Genomic DNA, 21,819 nt, shown 5'->3' on the forward strand with positions numbered 1-21,819 from the left:
ATCGTTTTTTTTTCTATATCAACTATTATGTTTACAATTATTATATTTATTTTTTCTAAAATTTATTAAAAAGGAGAAATATCAAAACCCTATAGACAGCCTAGAGGGGGAGGATATGTATAATTTATTAAATTGAGGCTATCCAAGTAAATTGTACTTAATGTCGATTTGGTAGCTTTGTTGCGCGCTTACAACGGTTGTATGTTTTTCAACATGAACGACCGGATGTGTACAACGCTTGTTTTTTATTGGCGAAAACATAAATCAAGCTAATTAATAAGCGGGCATCGAGCGGTATGTCTTTCAACATACCTGACCAAGTACTGCCAGCTTTTAGTGCGGCTTAATTTTGCATTTATAATTTATTAAAAAATTGACATAATATAATACGTTCAATTTGTCATATTTTTACTTGTGCCAATATTAAAATTTAACCTCAAATAATATTTTGAAATCCAGAAAACTCCATTGAAATTACAGTCAAGACCAGTGGACAGCCTCCACCAGTGAATGGCCCTATAAGATCTTCGCCTTATGGACTCGTAGAAAACCCCAAATATGTGTAATTGATATTTAATAAAATATAAATATATTTCCCCCGCATTGTTCTAAACATTTGGTGTTCGATATTTGAAAATGAATGGGCCCTAACAAAAGGTTTTTTTTAGTGTCATTAGAAATTTATATTGTATATATATTTATACTTATTTATTTATTTATAATTCAACGGGACTAGCCCTTTTACAATAAAATATGTGGTATACATAGTTAACTTAATACATATTAACACAAGATAAATTAAACAACATGCACATCAATACTAACAATTATAACAATAGTTTATAATGATCATCCTGTAATAGAATAATTTTTAATAATATGCTTGACTTAAGCCTAAAAGTATAGCGAGATATATAAAAAAAAATCTAAGGTGGTGCAGACTAATAGCAGTTTTTAGCGCTCTAACTAAAAGGGAATCATTACCGATTTTAGACTTCAAATATGGAATAACGATTTCGAGAATAATAGGACAGAATTCGAAAGTTCATTTGAACTAAAATCTCAGGACATACAATAATATAATTCAATAAATCATACACAAACATAATGTGAGTAAACTGACGTCTTAACTTTTAAAAGAAGAGAATCTAATTTTCTGTACTCTGAACTAACATGTAAGAGTCTCCAGAAATGGGAATGTTAGTCATAATAGCAATTATTTTAAAAAATGTGTACTGAATATTATCAAGATCTTATATATAAGTGGATTACGATTCAGATCAAATTACTAAGCCAAACTTAAGAACAGATCAAACGAGAGAATAATAAAGTGTTTTTTATAGTATGTAGTTAGATTTTTAAATTGTTGAGTGTATCTATTTCTAAAGCCTAAAATTTTGTAAGATTTGCTGAGGATGATTTCATAATTAGTTTTAAAAGAAAGCTCAGAATTGAAGTAAATACCAAGGCCCTTAACTGAATAAACTCTACTTCAGGGGATATTATTTAATTTATTGATACAATTAATAGGATTTTTAGAACAAGTATAGGAAACATTTATATATAAAACATTTTATGACTCTAATACTATTACAGCCAAACCCTGTTTTACACTATAAATTATTGGTGAGTAGCGTATTTTTAAGCTAAAATTTGTAAAAACATATAATGTTAACTCAAAAAAAAAAAGGATTCACTTTTATAACGTATACTGGCCTTATTTTTATACACACATATTTGTCTTTACTTCAGACCGTATGTTGCTGAAAATACTCGGATGAAAAATTAAAAAAAAAAATTACCGTTTGGATTCTTCATAAAATTTACAAGTTATCGATAGTGGTACAATTTTTAAATTATATTTTTAATTAGTTAATTACTTCCATGCGAACAATTTTTAAAGTTTTTTTCTATTGATTTTTATAATATCATTAATTAATTTTGTTTTTACTTACCTCTTTATACTAGTGCAACTTGTTAATTAATTTTGTGTTAATTTTAACAAATAAAAATAGATTCAACAGGACATCATTTCTACTGAGTATACTATAAGATTTTATCATACACGTTTATTAAGAGATTAGCACGTCGGTAATAGTTGTATTCGGCTGTCGCAGATTGTTGTCGACGAGTCTGTGGATCAGCAGATACTGTTCGAGCAACTCTACCCGGCACAACCCGTTATGTCAATTCCTTTGTATCGACCGCATCCGGTGTAAGTACGCTGAATATGACTTATGTCCACATAACAACTTAAAAACTTGTATACTGAAATCGTTTTTCCCGCCTTCGCCGTTGTAGGTGGATATTCAACATATACCGCTGCCGTTCATCAAGACGACATACCACCAGCGACGATGGGGGACCTGTCAGTTCCACCGCCTGCGTTCATTAATACTACGACCATTGCACCACCACCGGTAAGTCAAACATCGACAACGGTCAGCGCGTCTACTCAAACATCGACCATGGTCAGTGTAGCGACCCAAACGTCGACGTTGTCGAATAAATCTACTCAAACGGCAACAATGATAGATGCATCGGTACCGTCACGTGAAGCCGTGATCAGCGATGGTCAAACGGCGGTAAGTACACTGAATATTACCTAAAGTTTTATACGTTTTTTCTCTCAATTTTAAACGACACTTGGCCTTGCTAATATTATCTCTACACTAGTGATTAATTCCGTCTATAATCTAGGCATTTGAGTTTTTTTGTTTAATTTCTTGCATAAATTACTTAGTTCGCGTAATAGTATCGTACATCGGACGTCATAGGACAACAGGACATCATTTCTACTGAGTATACTATAAGATTTTATCATACACGTTTATTAAGAGATTAGCACGTCGGTAATAGTTGTATTCGGCTGTCGCAGATTGTTGTCGACGAGTCTGTGGATCAGCAGATACTGTTCGAGCAACTCTACCCGGCACAACCCGTTATGTCAATTCCTTTGTATCGACCGCAGCCGGTGTAAGTACGCTGTATATGACTTATGTCCACATAACAACTTAAAAACTTGTATACTGAAATCGTTTTTCCCGCCTTCGCCGTTGTAGGTGGATATTCAACATATGCCGCTGCCGTTCATCAAGACGACTATACCACCAGCGACGATGGGGGACCTGTCAGTTCCACCGCCTGCGTTCATTAATACTACGACCATTGCACCACCACCGGTAAGTCAAACATCGACAACGGTCAGCGCGTCTACTCAAACATCGACCATGGTCAGTATAGCGACCCAAACGTATACGTTGTCGAATAAATCTACTCAAACGGCAACAATGATAGATGCATCGGTACCGTCACGTGAAGCCGTGATCAGCGATGGTCAAACGGCGGTAAGTACACTGAATATTACCTAAAGTTTTATACGTTTTTTCTCTCAATTTTAAACGACACTTGGCCTTGCTAATATTACGTCTACACTAGTGATTAATTCCGTCTATAATCTAGGCATTTGAGTTTTTTTGTTTAATTTCTTGCATAAATTACTTAGTTCGCGTAATAGTATCGTACATCGGACGTCATAGGACAACAGGACATCATTTCTACTGAGTATACTATAAGATTTTATCATACACGTTTATTAAGAGATTAGCACGTCGGTAATAGTTGTATTCGGCTGTCGCAGATTGTTGTCGACGAGTCTGTGGATCAGCAGATACTGTTCGAGCAACTCTACCCGGCACAACCCGTTATGTCAATTCCTTTGTATCGACCGCAGTCGGTGTAAGTACGCTGAATATGACTTATGTCCATCATAGTATTACCACAGAATAGATTCTGGACATTCTCCTATTGGCCGATAACGCTAAAATATTGTAACGATGGCATATTGTACTTTATCATTTTACATGGATTTTACCAATTAATAATTATAATTTTCCAGTGGCGTATTATATATAAATTTTAGAATTCATAACTTTAGTTTTATTATAAAATTGTACATTGTTACCATTGGTTACATTATCATATTATACGATTTTTTTGTTAATTTTATACCACCTATGATGTGGATATATTTAACATATTTTGATGTTATTAAATAACATTCTTACTTCTAATTTGACTGTGTTATAGTAAAGGATAAGTTATATTTGAACTTTATCCGTACTCGTGTTACATCTAATTTTACTACACAGAACTTGAAAATGACTTTTTATGTCCGCAGATGTCAGGAGTTGTGGGAAAACGGTAGACTGTCCCAGCTGCCGTTATATCTCAACTTTAGTTAACTTAATACATATTAGCACAAGATAAATTTAATAACATGCACATCAGTACTATCAATTATAATAATAGTTCATAATGATCATCCTGTAATAGACTAATTCTTTAATAATATGCTTGACTTAAGCCTGAAAGTATCGCGAGATGTATAAAAAAAAATCTAAGGTGGTGCAGACTTTATTAGCAGTTTTTAGCGCTCTAACTAAAAAGGAATCATTACCGATTTTAGACTTAAAATATGGAATAACAAAAACATCACAATTTCGAGAATAATAGGACGGAATTCGAAAGTTTATTTGAACTAAAATCTCAGGACATACAATAATATAATTCAATAAACTCTTAATAGAAGAGAATCTAATTTTACTGTACTCTAAACTAACATGTAAGAGCCTCTAGAAATGGGAATGTTAGTCATAAGAGCAATTATTTTTAAAAACGTATACTGAATATCATCAAGATCTTTTATATAAGTGGATTACGATTCAGATCAAATTACTGAGCCAAACTCAAGAACGGATCGAACGAGAGAACAATAAAGTGTTTTTATAGTAGGTAATTAGATTTTTAAATTTTCGAGTGTTTCTATTTATAAAGCCTAATATTTTGTAAGATTTGCTGAGGATGATTTCATGATTAGTTTTAAAATAAAAAGCTCAGAACTCAAGTAAATACCAAGGTCCTGAATTAAACTCTACTTCAGGGGATATTATTTAGTTTATAGATACAATTATTAGGATTTTTAGAACGAGTATAGGAAACAATTTTACATTTATCTGTATTCAAAGGAAGTAAATTACTTGTACTCCAAACAAGAAACTTACCCAAATATAACATACAACATATTCACTTGACGACAGAAAGTAGCTGATAATTTGATATTTTTCTACAATATTACGTTAAAATATGACTTATATAATTATAGAAATTTGTAAAATGTACATTCATTGTGTAATAATAAAAAAATAAAGAAATAAAATTATATTAATTAAATGACTGTAAACTGTGTATATTCTATTAACTTCAGTAAGTTTCATTGCTGTAATATTTGTATAATAATTATATTGTGTATTGTATATAATATTATATTGCTAGCCAATATCATAACGGCGATATTATTGTTACTATTAGAGAATTTCAATATTATGAAACAAATTAAAATTTTGTACATCATAATTTGGTTATTTTTGAAATCATCTAAAAATGGGCATTATTAAGAAATTGGTATGAAATTTTAGAAAATGTGGGTTCGTGTGTTGGTTTATATATGACAATATCAAACAACGAAAAAACTGATAACGGAATGTTGAGTTTTTAATTCGTAGTTTCTCCACGATATAACGTTAAAAAATAATTAATACATCTTTTTTCTGTCAAGGTACTCTACACTAACATTTATTAGGGTGCATTAAAAATGTGTGAAATAAATTAATCATCAAAATAGATAACTTTTTGTCGAGTTATATGAGTACTTCCAAATTTAAGCTTAAGTACGAAGTTTTGAAAACAAATTGCCTATACAATATTCCTTAATAGCTGCTACCGTAAAGGCCCATTAAAGGTAAACTTCACATAAACTAATGTAAGTGGTAACCAGGTAACATAAACCTTATTAAAAAATCTCGCAAAATAAAATTATTTTGGCACGTTATTCGCGTCATTATTCAATCAATGCTTGGCGAACATCATCATCAATTTTGTATAATAATATATTCTATATTTAATCGGTCGAGTGCCATAAATTCCTACTAACTATCTTGAGAAATTTCGATGTTAGCATTGAAGAAAAATACATGTATGTTGTAAGTTGTGATAACTTAATGGCAATTATTGTCGTTACTGTACATTAAAAAAAATTAAAACACGGCAACAATAAAATATAATACTAAAAAGTACGGTTTCAATAATTAAAACAGTTTCAATTGAAATGTTTCAAAACAAACTCCTGTCAGGCTCCATTATTAAACTACAAAAAAATATAAAGTGAAACAAAAATCTGACCTGACAAATGAATCAACCCAAGTTGTATCTGCACTTTGTAGTAATTAACGGCTAGCTTAACAAATACATCCCGTTTCAATTAGTTTATTTCAAGTGTCCGATTCATCACTTTGACCGTGTTTTTAAGCAAATAGTATGTCTAAAATAGCGGAGAAATAAAAACAATATTCTGTAATCAATAATTATCTTTAGTTATTTTATAGGTAGGTACCTGTCAGCTTCCACTTTCTGTTTTATTGTCAGTTCCTTCGTCGACATGCTCATCGGTTAGCATAGTTATTATGGAGTTTTTACAACCTCGTATAGTTTCAGCGCGATTATGTTTATGAGTGTTTTCCACAGTTCTTTAAGAAACGAACTAGGACAAAGTAACGGCAAAAATATTCATCTTAGATTATTGGTGATCATTGCAGTTTTTATTTAAGCAAAATTGGTTGAATGGTCTATTTTATAATAACCAGTCCGAATAAATTCCAGTAGTCGAATTAAAATAATACATATTTGTCGCTGACGGTCAAACACTTCAGATACCAATGGCTTATTATTAAAAAAAGAATATTAGATAGTCGTATAAACTTATGTCTGGATTATCCTGTCTGGTACTAAATAAATACTACATAAATGATTAAACAACAAACGAAGAATGAATTAACACCTACTTGTTACTGTTGATCAAAAAGTTCAGATACAAATAGTTGATCAACAAAACGTTTTTAAATATTTGTAATATTACCGTTATAGTTGCTATTTCGACTTTTGGAAAGTTGTGTTGTCTTAATATTTGCGATCACTCATCACTGTTCCATTAAGAAAAAAAATAATAAATGTAAAAGAAATTTCTGAAGAAAACATTGAACTTTGTGAACGAAAAAAAATCTTTCACTGATTGGCAAAATACAAATAATGATTGTTGTTTACAGTTTATTTATCGACCAGGCAATTTTGATTTTTCCGTAACCAAGTGACTTATCGTCGCTAAGTTACTAATCGTGTATGGCGAACAAACGTGGCAACGTTATAATACAGGTAATTCGAAGAAAATGATCTCATTAAATTATCGACAAACTTTGACTACCGTTATTGTCGAAGAAAAATGTATTTAAAAGCCATATTCCTTTTTAAAAAAACTGAAAAATGTTCATTCGCATGCTATATTAAATCCTTTTGGCTTATAGACTGGGGGTAATCAAATAACAGTGCCAGAAAAAATTATCCAAAAATCTATACAATGACTACCCACCATAAAAGGAATTCAGTATATTTTATCATCAGGTCAAACTGTTTGGTATCGAAAATATAATTTGACACTTATTTTTAATACAGTAAACTGTTAAAGAACAGTTTAACAGTTCTTTAACTAAGCAAAGCATATTGTTAAAAATATTTTTACAATATTATTGAAAAATTATTATTATTAACATTAAACTGCGTATAAGTGCATTCTGCTTACAATAATTTGCAGAAAATATATTTTTAGAATTAGACCGGTTAAGATTAGAATAGGTCGTCTGTCTACTGCAATTTGTTCTTGATTCATAGTTTTTAAAAAATAAAAACATTACAATGTTTTAAATATGTATCGACTTAATAACTTTTGTATTGATTTCACACCAAACCTCTCAATAAACGTTTGAATATAATAATATGTATATTACCGCAACATGATAAATAGTTTAACAGTAAAAAGGGTTTTTAATTTTTGTAAGATTATGGTTAAAACTATGAACTAATATTAAAAGAATATAAGAAAGTTGTATGTTGTTTGAAAATTTTCCAAATTTATACTAAATAATAAACACTATTTGAATAACATTAATACAAACATACCTGTATTGGAATTGGTCGACAAATGCTTTTCCAATAGTCGCCACATCGTTTTCAAAAATTCTGCCGTCTCAGTAACACAACCTTCAATCCTTTTGAGTTTCGATCACTGTTATCCATTAAAAAAGAAACAATAAAAAAAAAATTTCTAAAGAAATAATTGAGTTTCAACGGAAAGAAAATTGCTTGAGTTGATGTAAAAGTAAAAACCGTAGGTAATGATTATTGTTTATTTATCGGCTTGGCGATTTTGCTTTTGTCCGTCGCTAAGCACATTATTAGCAGTGTATAACGACCAAATATTAATATATTAACTATAGTGATGTGAATCCGAAAATCTGTATATTCACAAAAAATATAAACGCTATTTAAGCCATATAAAAATCATTCAAGTATTAAATATTATTACAATATATAGCTGTGTACTTAAGTTAAATATAATCGATAAAATTGTAAAAATAAAACACAACACTGAAAAGGTAAATTGCTTTTGGATTTCGGATTTGTTGAAATGGAATCCGGAATCCGAAATCAAGTTATAGTCAAAGTTATGCGTTTTATTTTTAATTTTCACCAAAACATTTTACTTAGGGTGCACCTGAGTAAAATGTTTTGTAGCTTTATACTGTAATGTTATTTAATAGTTTAAACATTTTTAAAGTGGCTGAAATATCGTTTTTTGTTTAAAATCGGAATTTTCGATTTCTCATCACACTTCAAACATATTTTAAAGTAATTTAAGTGTATTCAGATACAATTTTGGTAATAACCGGCCGAGAAAAAATTTCACTAGTTGTATTAATAAAAAGACGAATAGATTTTTTTATTGTTAGTCAAACACATCAGAATAGTTGAATAGTAATATTATTAAATATATTATGTAAGTTTTAAAAATATATGTGATTGTAAATCTAAACTAAAAATGTATTAGACAGTTTTGAAAATATATTATTTTAAAACATGATATTGTTCTATTCATCTTCTTTACGTTACAAATTATAATTTTAGATTTTAGATTGTAATTTCATGTATGTCAGCATGGTGTTTTCTAGAATTTTTTCTAGTAAAATTACCTTTTCAATTTTAGTGTTTGTCTATTTAGGATGGGTGAACCTAAGAACACCTTCTTTTCATAAAAAAAACATTATAGCCTCATAAATAATTATAAAATAATAATATCTTCGTATGATATGGATGGGATAGCGGTTATATTAGGTGTATCTTAGGTGCTTTTATGAATTACTAGTAGGTGCATTAAACATATGTTATATAAATTATCTATTTAATATTTCAATCCCAGGAAGCTTTAACACATTCATATTGCTTTATTTTTGTTAATGCCAAAAAATTCAGTGTACCTCGGTGGTGATTCACAGTGATCCAATGACTGAAAAAATTTCGTTCTAATACCATATTATAAAATACATTTTCTATTATAATGTTCATTAGTTTAAACTCAAACTGATAACAGTTAATTGTGAGTCCCTTTCTAGTTCAACCGATTTTTAATTAACCTCCCCTTTTTTTTTTTTTTTAGAAATAAGGTGGGCTGTTGATCTATGACTTCCCTTCACTTGATTTAGCTGTTAGAAAATGATTTGGATTTTTTGAAAAAACTATAAAAAAAAAACTAAAAACATTAACGCTTATAGTACAAATTTAAAAACAAATACATATATAGTGTTCACATATAATACCATATAAGGTTATATTATATTTATTACTTATAACATACTTATATTCCATGACCCAAATAGACAATATTAATTATATTCAATAGATTTTTATAATATCATTGAAAACGTACTTCAAGTAATGAAAACTCAATATCTGTTTTCAACAAATATGCTTCAGAGTACGGTTACAATTAAAATAAGTTGTTTTCAACCAAAATTACTAAGATGTAGAGGCTCCTTAAGGGAGGAGGGTCGTGATTGAAGTCTGAAAATTAGTCCGAAGGTAGACCTAGAATGAGGCTATAACATATACAATTTTCTCAAAAATTTGTTAGGAAGTTTTTTTTTATTAAAGAAAAAAGGGGGGGGGAATAACACTTAAAATATTAAAATAAAACTATGAAAATATTTTCATTATCTTACCACTTAATAAAATCTTTATTGTTGACTTAATACAGAATTGGAAATTTCTAGACAGCTGTCTTTTTTTAGAATTTACTTAAATGAAATGATCATCTTTTATAAGAGCTGTTGAACACATTTTACCCTCATCCGTTCATTTAATGGTCATTACCAAAAATATCTACTCTTTCAGTAAATTGACTACTTGCGGGTAATGGTAATAAAAATGAAATCAACAAAAACATATTTGGCAATTCTATATTTTTCTGAAACAAATTGCTACTATTCTAATATAGTTTTCAAATCTCTTGGAGATTTAAAGTCTTTGGTCTTAAAAAATTATTAGATAACTGATTTTACAGTAGTTATTTAATCAAAAATTTAATTGTGGTATGGTATATAATGTTTATAACTATGTTGGAATTGATTTTGGTTTTCATAAAAATTATAATAACTATTTAAAAATATTAAAGCGCTTCGTTGTAAAAAAGATAAAAATTTTCTTGTTATACCTACCTAGTACTTACTTGCAGATTTGTATCCTGTAAATTGTATACAAATAGGTAGCATATAAAAGTGATAAAAGACCGCACAATAAAATTGAAAATAACATTAATGAATTATAAAAAGGTATTTTTTCATAGACTGTGGTATTTAACCACAGAATATATTAAATTTAATCAAATATTTAGTCTACTATGTGCTTAAACTATATTATAAGGTCGATTTATTAATACGTAGGATTGTAGTACATACATTTTAATGTGCTGTTTGACCCGTGAAAAATCAAACACATGTAAGACGGTTGGCAACACTAAATTTGAAGGTGTGAAGATATTTTACCAAATACCTAGTTAATTGTTATTCGAACGATAATAATTATTTATTTAGCAATATTTTAAAGTCCTCATGACTGTATATATTACTAAAAATTTGATATTGTTTTTCGAAATGTGGAACAATATTAATTAGGGCCCAAGATGTTGGTAGGGTACAATTTTACCTCCACATACTCACAGGTGGGCCGGCAACTTGTGGTAGCCGCAAAATGGCTACCGGCGTCCTCGGGCGGCCGAGTATTTCTTACGGGAGAACGCCGGCGGCCATGTTGTGGAATCCAATCACACGAGTTGCAAGCATACCTGTTTGTTTGTAACCGCGGCGCCGTCCTAACCTAACCGAAAATGATAAAAAAAAACGTTACATTAAAACGTGTACGGATTATGTTTGTGATAATTTTTATCCCTTGTTTTAACAAATGTGTTTTCTTTAAAAGTTTTTACTTATTAATAAAGATAATTTGGTGTTTTGTGTTTCTCCGGTACGCTATTGTTGTTCAGTGTTTGTTAAGTTAATATAAAATACCGAGTCGGTAAAATGCTGTGCTGAAATTGCATTACTCGACTAGCGTTCGATTACAATAATTTACAAAGGTAAATCACAGAGTTGACTAAATCTCAATGAATATTTTATCTATTTAGTATTATGAGTGTACATTGTTGTTGACGATTGGAAACATTGTCTTTGCATAAAGAATTTGTTAAAAAAAAAAAAGTGAATTATCGGAAACATTGCCTGATGTTCCCCTTTTTTTTAATTATACTATTTTGTAGCCAAATCAATTAGTGGGTTACTATAGGTTTATTATATAAATTAGTGGGTATACAAAAAAATTTTATCGCTTCGCTCGAATTTGGCATAAATGCGTTTACGTTTCCTCACTGTACTCAAAATTGTAAATCCACATAACTATAAGTACTTGATACAGTATACTGATGTATAAGTCAACATTTGAAATTTATCTAATATCTTAACAGTACTTTTTTACTACAAAAAAGAATATTTCAATTATTTAATTTTAAACTAACAATTTTGTATACAAATCGGTGTTTACTTTTTAGTTATTGAATAGGTACGATTAATTACATTTATCACAGAAACGTCTCTTACAACACTGCGTGTCTTCATGAATTCTAGTTTTTAGTAATGGGGCAACGAAGAAAACCAACATTTACTTTATCCCCGATATATAATATTCTTTTAAAAATTTTTGTTTTACATACATAATTAACAATTTTCTGTTTTGCATTAAGTACAGTAAACCCTTGCTAAGAAGGAATCGTTTAGGACCGACCAGTTTTTTCTGTCCTGACAAAGTTCACAATAAAGGAAAAATTAAAAACCACCGAAAATGTATGAATGATTGTTTATTTTTTTATACATAAAATTATTGTAGTATGGTGTAAACAATACAATGTAAATGTCCTAATTTGAGTGATGCTTTCATTTTCTATTTTATTGGGAGGTTGTCGTCAATTTTGTTGTGAAAACGTGTCAGTTTCCGTCATTGCGGGGTAATTCTTAATGTATTTAACCAAACCAAAGACATTTTTAACTTATCAATATTAATCTAACAATCAACGTTTTCCCTTAAAACTTAAACCTAAAAAAAACATGTATTTAAAAAAAAGGAATTTTCAAATCATAGAATACATTATTGTACATTAAAAAAAAAAAGTCTGCTCACCGTTAAGAACAACAATTATATAGGTACTATTAAATGTTTTTACCATAAAAAATCGTATTGAACAGAAGAAGACATAATATATTAATTAAAAAATAAAAATAAAAAAATAAAAATTATTATATTAAGATAGTGTCTTTGTAAAACTTTAATGAAAAAAAACCTTCGTTCACTTACATATTGTTGACATTTTTTCTTTTTTCTTTTCCAATCGTTTTGACCACCGGTTATAAGTTTAAGAAACTTTTCAAACAATTAAATATACAATTGTTTACCGATGATGCCAAAATTAAATTTTCAAAATAATTTATTCAATTTTTTATTGTATCACTTTACAGCAAGATTTAAATAATTTTCATAATTGATGCTTTATAAATGGTCAGGATTTAAATATTGAAAAAAAAATACGACAAATCATAATCGTTTAATCTATAAAAAACTACGACGGTTATGTTTAACTATAAGTAATATTACTGATGAATCAGTTAAATCTTTTAACTTTAGAATACACATTAAAATTACATTTTGTTAAAATTTGTTTCTATTTTCGTTTCCAATCGTTTTGACCACCAGCTATTTGGCGTTTTCATGGTTGTGGCCGTGATATCATTTTCCCAGCACTCCCTTCTAACGAGCCAAATCATAAAGTCACACACACACCTAATAATTTGACATTATAATGAATTAATAATTTTAAATAATTTGTTTTTATAGTGGACAAACTTTTGATTCCTGTTATTCAGACTTCAGTGGGCTCACTCTCTTCAACCATGTCAACACCATCGGCCAGCAACAATGTCGCTGCTTTTAGTCAGCATAGAGTTATTTTTTTAATTTATCTAACCTAACGCGAGGGAATATAACACAGGGACGAGGCTTTTGAAGCCTGGCCAATAAAATGGCCATACTTGGCCATAAATAATATAATAAACGTGAGTCACCACCATGTATGAAATTGCTGAAGAAAGAAAAGCTAGTAGTAAAAAGAAATTCACAAATTTATACACATGATTTATTATAATTGTGACTATTATATTTTTAGGATGACCTTTCTGTAAATCTTCGGCACATCTTTATAGGGATTGCCCAAACGAAAAAGGTTTGGATTAATAATCTCTTTATTAATAAATTTGTTTTTAAGTAATATAAAAAAATGTTTTGTCCATAATATTGTTGGTAGTCCTTATGCAAAAAATTCCAAACACTTAACTTAAAAAATAATACTAGCCAAGTTCCTAACATCAACTTTTTGTCCTTAGGGTATTAAAACAAATCATAGATTTTTATCAAAGCATTTTACTTAGGGGCACAACTTTATACTGTGATAATATTTAATAACGTGTTTTATGAATATAAGGGTTTTCGGATACAAGTATATGTATATAGGGCATTCTAATTCTTGCAGTCATCGGCCTGACTTCAATTGTTTTTCTGTTGTGGTCTAATAAGAGGCCTTTTAAAAAACCTTACCGCTCAATTTAGATTGATAAAATAGAGGATTTTTAATTTATTATTATTATAATTAACCAAATTTATTTATATTTAAGCAACATCGGGATCATCTAATTACACGAAAGGTGGTCGGTGTGAACTGATATTATATTATATATATGTATTATTAAATTTTTTGTTTCAGAATGTAGGGTGTGCTGCAGGGTCGGTCACCTGGCCCGTTTTTGTATAAGTATATACCGAACGTAAGTAGTAAAATATTTACTCAATAGTAGTACCTACACATAGTATACACAGTCATTACCTCTCGCATACTTAAATATTTACTAACATTGTTGTTCAGGCGGAAACCGACCAGCCGAAAGGGTACTGAAGCAGCCTCCACCCGTCACCCAAAGCCACCGACACCCAGTCGCTGGACCCTGCTCAGGTGCACCCCCACAAGTGCCTGAGCCACCGCAAGATAAATAAATATTGTAATATTTTTATTTTGCCCGTACAGAAACTTGGAATTTAAGTAATTATTCTTGTTTTTAAATTAACAATGCAAGTAGGTACAATTAAATGTTTTTATTATAAAAAATAGTAACGAACAGAAGCATAATATTATAATATAAAAATCTCATAATGGTAGTGTCTTTATAAAAAATTATTGAAAAAAAACATCCGATCACTTACATTTTGTTGACATTTTTTTTTCTTTTCCAATCGTTTTGACCACCGGCCAAAAATTAAAAAAAAAAACTGGACAATACATAGTTCAAACACACAAATATATAATTGTTTACCGATGATGCTAAAATTTTAAAAAACAATTTATTTATTTTTAAATATCGCTTTACAGCAATATTAAAATATCGTTTGATCTAAAAAAGACCATGATTATTGTGTTTAACTATAAGTTTTACAATATTACTGTTGAATCGGTTAAATCTTTTAACTTTAGAAATCACTTTTACGCCAAGTCATGCTTGGTCTCATTTTGTTTTTCTCACCACTTCACTAATAAAGCTTAGTTAAATCTCCGTCCCTACTATGCCCCGACCCCACTGTACTGGCTTTTTTTTTTTAAATCAATACCGCTCAATTTAGATTGATAAAATAGAGAATTTTTAATTTATTATTATTATAATTAACTAAATTTATTTATTTTTAAGCAACATCGGTATCATCAAACTACACGAAAGGTGGTCAGTTTGAGCTGATTATATAATATGTATATTATGAATTTTTTGTTTCAGAATTAGAATTTACGGGATGTCTTGGTTTGCTGGTCTTCTTCGACGGGAACGAACGATGATTTAAGATTTACACGGTTCAGAACAACAATTATATAGGTACTAATAAATGTTTTTATTATAAAAAATCGTATTGAACAGAAGAAGACATAATATAATAAAGAAAAAATATAATAATAAAAAAATAACATAATCATTTATTAAGGTGTAGTGTCTTTATAAAAATTTAATGAAAAAAAAACCTTTGTTCACTTGCGTATTGTTGACATTTTTTCTTTTCCAATCGTTTTGACCACCGGCTAAAAGTTTGAGAAACTTTTTAAACACTTAAATATATATTTGTTTACTGATGATGCCAACATTTTCAAAAACAATTTATTCAATTTTTTATTGTATCGCTTTACAGCCAGATTTAAATAATTTACATAATTGGTGCTTTGTAAACGGTCAAGAAATTCGAATATTATCTAGTTTTGTAATACAACGTAAACAAATGTGTTTTCACAATATTTACTACACATATTTCACCCTTTTTTTGTAAATGGAGTTCTTCGCGAATAACTAAAATAAATCGGGCAAGCCGAGTTCAAATTCGGTATCAGTTTTAAAATTATTGGGTTAAAGTCTGAGAATTTTGTATTTTATATCACGTGAGTCATATTATGTCATGTAATAATTTATAATGTTTTTTAGCTAAAATTTAAGTATCGTGTACAGTAAAATATGTATTAAATTGTAGTCTTGTCTGATCTCCCGTTTTGAACAAAAATAAGACGTGCTGCATTAATGCACTTTACCAAGCACTATTTCTTTATTGTAATTTTTAATTTTAGGTAGATTAACTTTTTACAATATGCTGGAAAAAAATGTGTCGAAGCGTTTTAGTTTTACATGAACTTGTTTAACACAATCCTAAATTATTCATTCGTTAAAATTGATTTTTTTATTTATTTATTATAATTTAGCGAGTATCAATGTAAAAAAAAAATAAAAAGGCTATGACACAGATAACGTTCTTGTCTATGTATTGCGAAAAATGTTTATTTTTTACAAATATTATGTGTTTGTCCCTCGCAGAGCATTTTTGATGGGAAAAAAATAATGAGCACTGTAATAATCCAATTTTTTTGTTTTTTAGGCAACTACAAAAGGCCTCAGGCCGTGAAAAGGCTGTGTGAAGGTGGTGGTCACTACCACAATGTTACGCTGTAAGTATTCACTTATCATTTTTTTTTATATAACCATAAAACCGTTTTTTTTTTATTTTAGACAACTGTTCATTATCATTATGGGGAGGCACCCCTGCCCAAAAAAACCATAAAATGTCACAGATGTCGTGGTGACCACCACATAAGAAAATGCCGGGAAAAAAAAAGTAAAAAGAACTAAACTGTATAAAGACGGTCGGATTAATCTCTTAATTAATACATTTTTTAAATAATTTAAATAATATAAAAAAATGATTTGTCCATAATATTGCTGGTAGTGCTTCTGCAAAATATCCAAACACTTAACTTAAAAAATAATTCTGTTGTGGAGAGCCAAAACTGATAAGTTCCTAACATCAATATTTTGTCCCCAAGGACATTAAAACAAATTATAACTTCATTAAATGTTTAACCAATGATGTAAGAAATACTCCAAAATAAGGATATATAATATAATAAAATCAAATTTTGTTTTTCAAATAAATGTTTCGGTGTTTACACTTTGTTTAATTCTATTTCTATATATTTTTTATGATTTTGCTATAACTATATTAAAATATAATAATTTCAGGGACTGACGCGAGTGAGTCTGTCATATTTAAAAATAAATATTCTATGTTTATAATTAAAAATAACAAAAAACTGATTTAAATTATAATAAAAAAATATTTAAAAACAGTTACAAATTAGGAGAAAAAAATACCATTTGTATGGGTAGAAACCATAAAATTACTATTTGCATAAATGGAACAAGTCCAATATTTTTAACTTTTTTTATTAAAACAATACTATATTATGTTACATTTATAACATAGCAACAAAAAACTACGGATTTTAAAACTTTTTTTTAAACCAGTTAGTGTTGAAAAAATATACATTTTTTATTAAGTTTTTAATGTGTCTCAACTGTTAAATTATGCATTTACAAATATAAATTAATACCTACATCTAAACATATACTATTTTTATTTTATAGAACAGCAATAACAAACAGATGAGCAAAATTTTGGAGAAGGCGGTAGTGATTCTACTTTAACTTAGAATCTATTTACATTAGGTATATTTAATTTAACTGTTAATAGATTGTTATAAAAAGCTATTTATATTTAATTTTTATACAGTATGAAACTATATTTTAATACTTTAGTTACTATAGAAAACTCAAATATTCTACTCAAAAGTTAAGATAACCATTTATTTAAATATATTTTTTTAATTATACACTTATATTTATGTACAATACATTTTAGTTGAAATATTACTTTTTTTAATTTTTATTGTATAACGAAATACAACAATTTTTTGTAATACATTTTTATTAATTAACTTAATTTTTTTACTTTATTCGATTTGGTTAATTGTTGTACTTTTTTAAAAATTGAAATTTGGCAAAACTAATTTACTATTGTGGAGTGCCGTTGAGTATTGTGCGCAGAATAAAATATTACTACACTCCTACCAATCTTTTAACCCATGCGGCAAAGCCAAAAATATTAAAACTTTAAATACTCAATCTTTTATTTATTATTTTCAATATGGAATGTTTGATGTAATGGCCAATATTCATGAACATATTTTGGACAATATTAATCACGAGTTATATCACCAGTAATAATAATTATTACTGAAAAACTAATATTTAATTTCGTTGAATAACTTAACGTGACATACTTCTTTTGAATATAGACATCATAATTACTACATCAATTGTACTTTAGTGTTATCCAATAGTATCTTACGACTATTATTATGATATAATATAAAGTAATTAAATAATTGATTAATGGTTTTTAAAAAAAATGCACTACCATAATAGAAAACAATAATGTTAATTCTTCAGTGTGACCACTTTTACGAATACAAAATTATTTGCCGGATGAAAAACTAGTTTTCTGATTTGCTTTGAATCGCTATTACAATCAAGGGTCCGGATATTATTCTTAAAGTTCCTATCCGATATTTATTCCGGAACAAATAAACTTATTATTTCCAGAGTAAATTAAATGCCTTACCATTTATTTTATTCAACAAATGTTACAAAATATATAAAACTTGGATACATGTAGAGGTGGATCTCTTTTTTTTTTTTTATTTCGTTTAAAATAAAACTTATAATATAATTATAATACATTAATTGTAACGCAATGCATATAATAATTCAAATTTTAATATTTCAAAAACAAATGTAACCACTATTTATTTACATAGGTCATAAACATAATAGTCATAATAAAATACAATACAGTAATAAAAAAAAATATATATAATACATTTTACTTTAAGCACTATTTACTGTCCTTTATATAGTATAAGTTTGTTACACCAATTCCGTAACCTAGTTTTTTTAACTGCTAACAATTTATTGATTGTTAAACTCTTATATTTTTTTCAGTCTGCATACACAGTTTAATTAAATCAGGACTTGGGTATGACAAACCACCTTTATCCCTCAAATTAATTGCTTAAGACTTTAATTCCGTGATGCTCAGGTAAAAGGCATTAGTTCCAAAAATTGCGAAAATGGGGTTAAGTATTAATTGTGTAAAAAAAAATATTTGTGAAATTAGTTATTTTGGAAAAACATAATTTTATCCAACGACAAACTGAATTTAATCTATTTTAACACCTGTACACGTATATTCGGCGTTAACTGTATTCGTTTTGTCGATTGCAGGTCAAAATCAGTTTTTAAAATTTAATTTAGAAAAAAAAATTGCACTTAAGTATTAAAAAATATTTAATTTTTGCAAAAAGTAAATTATAATAATAAACAGCTAAAAACAGATTTTACTATTTCTATTATTATTTTTCCATACTATTTAAAATAGTTAATTAGTTTTATCATCAACCATTAATTTTGTTTTTAATATAATAATTTTTTTGATATATTGAACGCTGTACACGGTGATCATTGTGTCGTAAACCACTCAATATATCATAGGTTTTAATGCGCATACATTTCATTAGCTTTTTAAATTGTGAATAATGTACTAAAAATGATATGTTTGTTAGAATATATAACACATTTGAGTAAACTCAAATTTAAAATAATTCGCCTTGTAGAGTGGAATGTTGGCCAACAGTAAAGCTTGAGCGGGTTCAAAATTAGGCGCATTATTTTTGTTATTTTGATTTAATAACAATTGTTTGCATATTTTTTTGCAGTTTTCAAGTGTTGTGTGACCAAAAACCGGCATGTAAACGAAACGTAATATCAAACGGCCTGTTCAAATATTAAAAGGTACATAACCGTTTTGTTTCATTCGCGCACAATGAAATAACTGGAGCTCGTTTCTAACTTTAAGTAAATTGTTTCTAAGTAATCGTTCAATCGACATGTTTCCAAGTCACTATTAACTTAAGTTTTTAGTCAGTGATTCTATAAAAAAAAAAAAAAATAATAATATTTCTTATAAAATGCTGCACTCAAAATTGCTACTGGTAATCGTTTCGAGTTTGGTGGTGCCCGTGTGTCGATCCGCACTATCCGAGGAGAATGTTACCAAATCTCTAACTTTGAAATGCACATGTTTGATGTCCGGACTGACACACGTGCGATTGACCATGCTGGCGATTACAAACCCATCGACTCCGCCGAATTCACTTCTTAGCACAATAATGTGGTACAACGGCAGAGAAGTAATATCTGTACTGTACAATTTGGACGGTGTGAAAATCGGCTCGTTGTGGGCATTGCATTTATACACGGCGTTGGTGAGGCGTTACTTTGACGTGGAATCGAGTACCGAAGACCGGAGTGGCAGGTTGTACAACCTCGAGAGTAATATATTCCCGATACATAGTTATGTTACCGAATTACTGTGGTCCGACTGGCACGGTACCGGTTGTTCCAAGTTCGACATAGACGACCGGTACCGAAAATGGCTTGAACGAAAACCGGATGCCGATTTGTCGGAGATAACAGAAATGGTAAGGGACAACAACCATGAATTGCATTTGGTTTTGGACGAAAAAATAGACTCGATGAGCGCAGACGAGCATCTGACGACCTTGGCGTTGGCAGAGTCGTTGAAAATGAAAAATCTATTCTTGAACGACCTGGGCAATAATCACGACACCAGACGCGAATTGATGAGTTCGTACGACGTTCGAGTGAATTGGACGGGGGCCGACCGAATTCTCACAGAGGTCTGGGTAAATTTAAGTGTCATCGCGTGGACCGAAAATAACTTTCAAAACATCAAATCGTACTACACGGCGTGTTTTGATTTTTTCAAGATCATCTATTTCCACCTGATATGGAAGGACCTGTTGTGCATTAAAGCACTAAAACGCCATTCGTCCAAGTATATCAATTACGTACAAAAATGTCACGAGTTACTGACAGAGTTCGGCGAGATGTTACGCATCGAAGACGATACAGACATCCAGAAATTGGCAACATCTATCGACATGGTCGCCAAACGGAAGAAAGCAATAGATTACGCGATAGACGTTTTAAATGAAATACTGAACAGTAGCGCCATGTCATTAATGTGCAATGCCACCGATTGGATGACCATAACCCATGCAGAAGTGAGACGCGAATGGCGAGCCGTATTACTTGCCAAGGACGAATTTCCCGAACTCGGTACTCAGGAAACCGCGAAGGCTTTCATGAATCGTCTGACAACATTGTGTCGGGGAGTCGACTTTGGCATCATACGATCGCTCATTGTATTCATTGATGAAATCAACCAGGAGTTAAATAAAAGTCAGTAAAAACTGCGTTGTTGTACTGCGATGTTTGTCGTCTAGATATAAACATTTTCTTATTATAATAATTCATTGTCGCTGTTAAATTCCAAATAAACATTCTTTAATTCGAGTTATATTTCTGCATCTTTTGGTGTCCCTCGAGGTGGGTCATATTTCCCTTCTTTAACGTTCACGTCCTTTAAACAGTTTTGTAAACACCAGCTCTATGCTGGGGACCTAAAAAAAATATGCAATTACATCTTCGTTGGAGATTTGCATCTTGGTTTAAGCGGATTTAGACCAACTAAGTTGCCCTACTAAACTTGATTGAATAAGTACATGCTATTTTTTGAAGAAAAATCAATTCTAGCCGATTTTTTTATAATTAATACAATTCGGAATTATTTAAAATTTATTTAAAAAAAAAAAAATATTGCAGTATTGACATTGTTTAACACAATATTACAATTCATAGTAGCATGTTTGTTTTGTTTGGTTTGCCTTTTGTAGGCCGTCGTAAATGGTAAAAACACCATGTTCAGCTAAATCCTACGTTA

General features: G+C 29.5%; 1 protein-coding gene across 1 annotated transcript; it reads left to right on the forward strand.

Annotated features, from left to right (window-relative positions):
* Positions 1 to 11,403: 11,403 nt before the first annotated feature.
* LOC126843896 (uncharacterized) lies at positions 11,404 to 21,353 on the forward strand. The gene is made up of 8 exons (XM_050581697.1): positions 11,404 to 11,575; positions 14,303 to 14,363; positions 14,462 to 14,635; positions 15,360 to 15,455; positions 16,495 to 16,564; positions 16,626 to 16,731; positions 17,541 to 17,621; positions 19,730 to 21,353. The coding sequence occupies exon 8, from the start codon at positions 19,982 to 19,984 to the stop codon at positions 21,284 to 21,286; it is 1,305 nt and encodes a 434-aa protein (XP_050437654.1). The 5' UTR covers positions 11,404 to 11,575; positions 14,303 to 14,363; positions 14,462 to 14,635; positions 15,360 to 15,455; positions 16,495 to 16,564; positions 16,626 to 16,731; positions 17,541 to 17,621; positions 19,730 to 19,981; the 3' UTR covers positions 21,287 to 21,353.
* Positions 21,354 to 21,819: the final 466 nt, after the last annotated feature.

This window comes from Adelges cooleyi, unplaced genomic scaffold (assembly GCF_023614345.1).
Source record: "Adelges cooleyi isolate 19-005CV unplaced genomic scaffold, UGA_ACOO_1.1 ACOO_flye_CR_arks_rails_tigmint_CR_PRNA_575, whole genome shotgun sequence".
NCBI classification, from domain to species: Eukaryota; Metazoa; Arthropoda; class Insecta; order Hemiptera; family Adelgidae; genus Adelges; species Adelges cooleyi.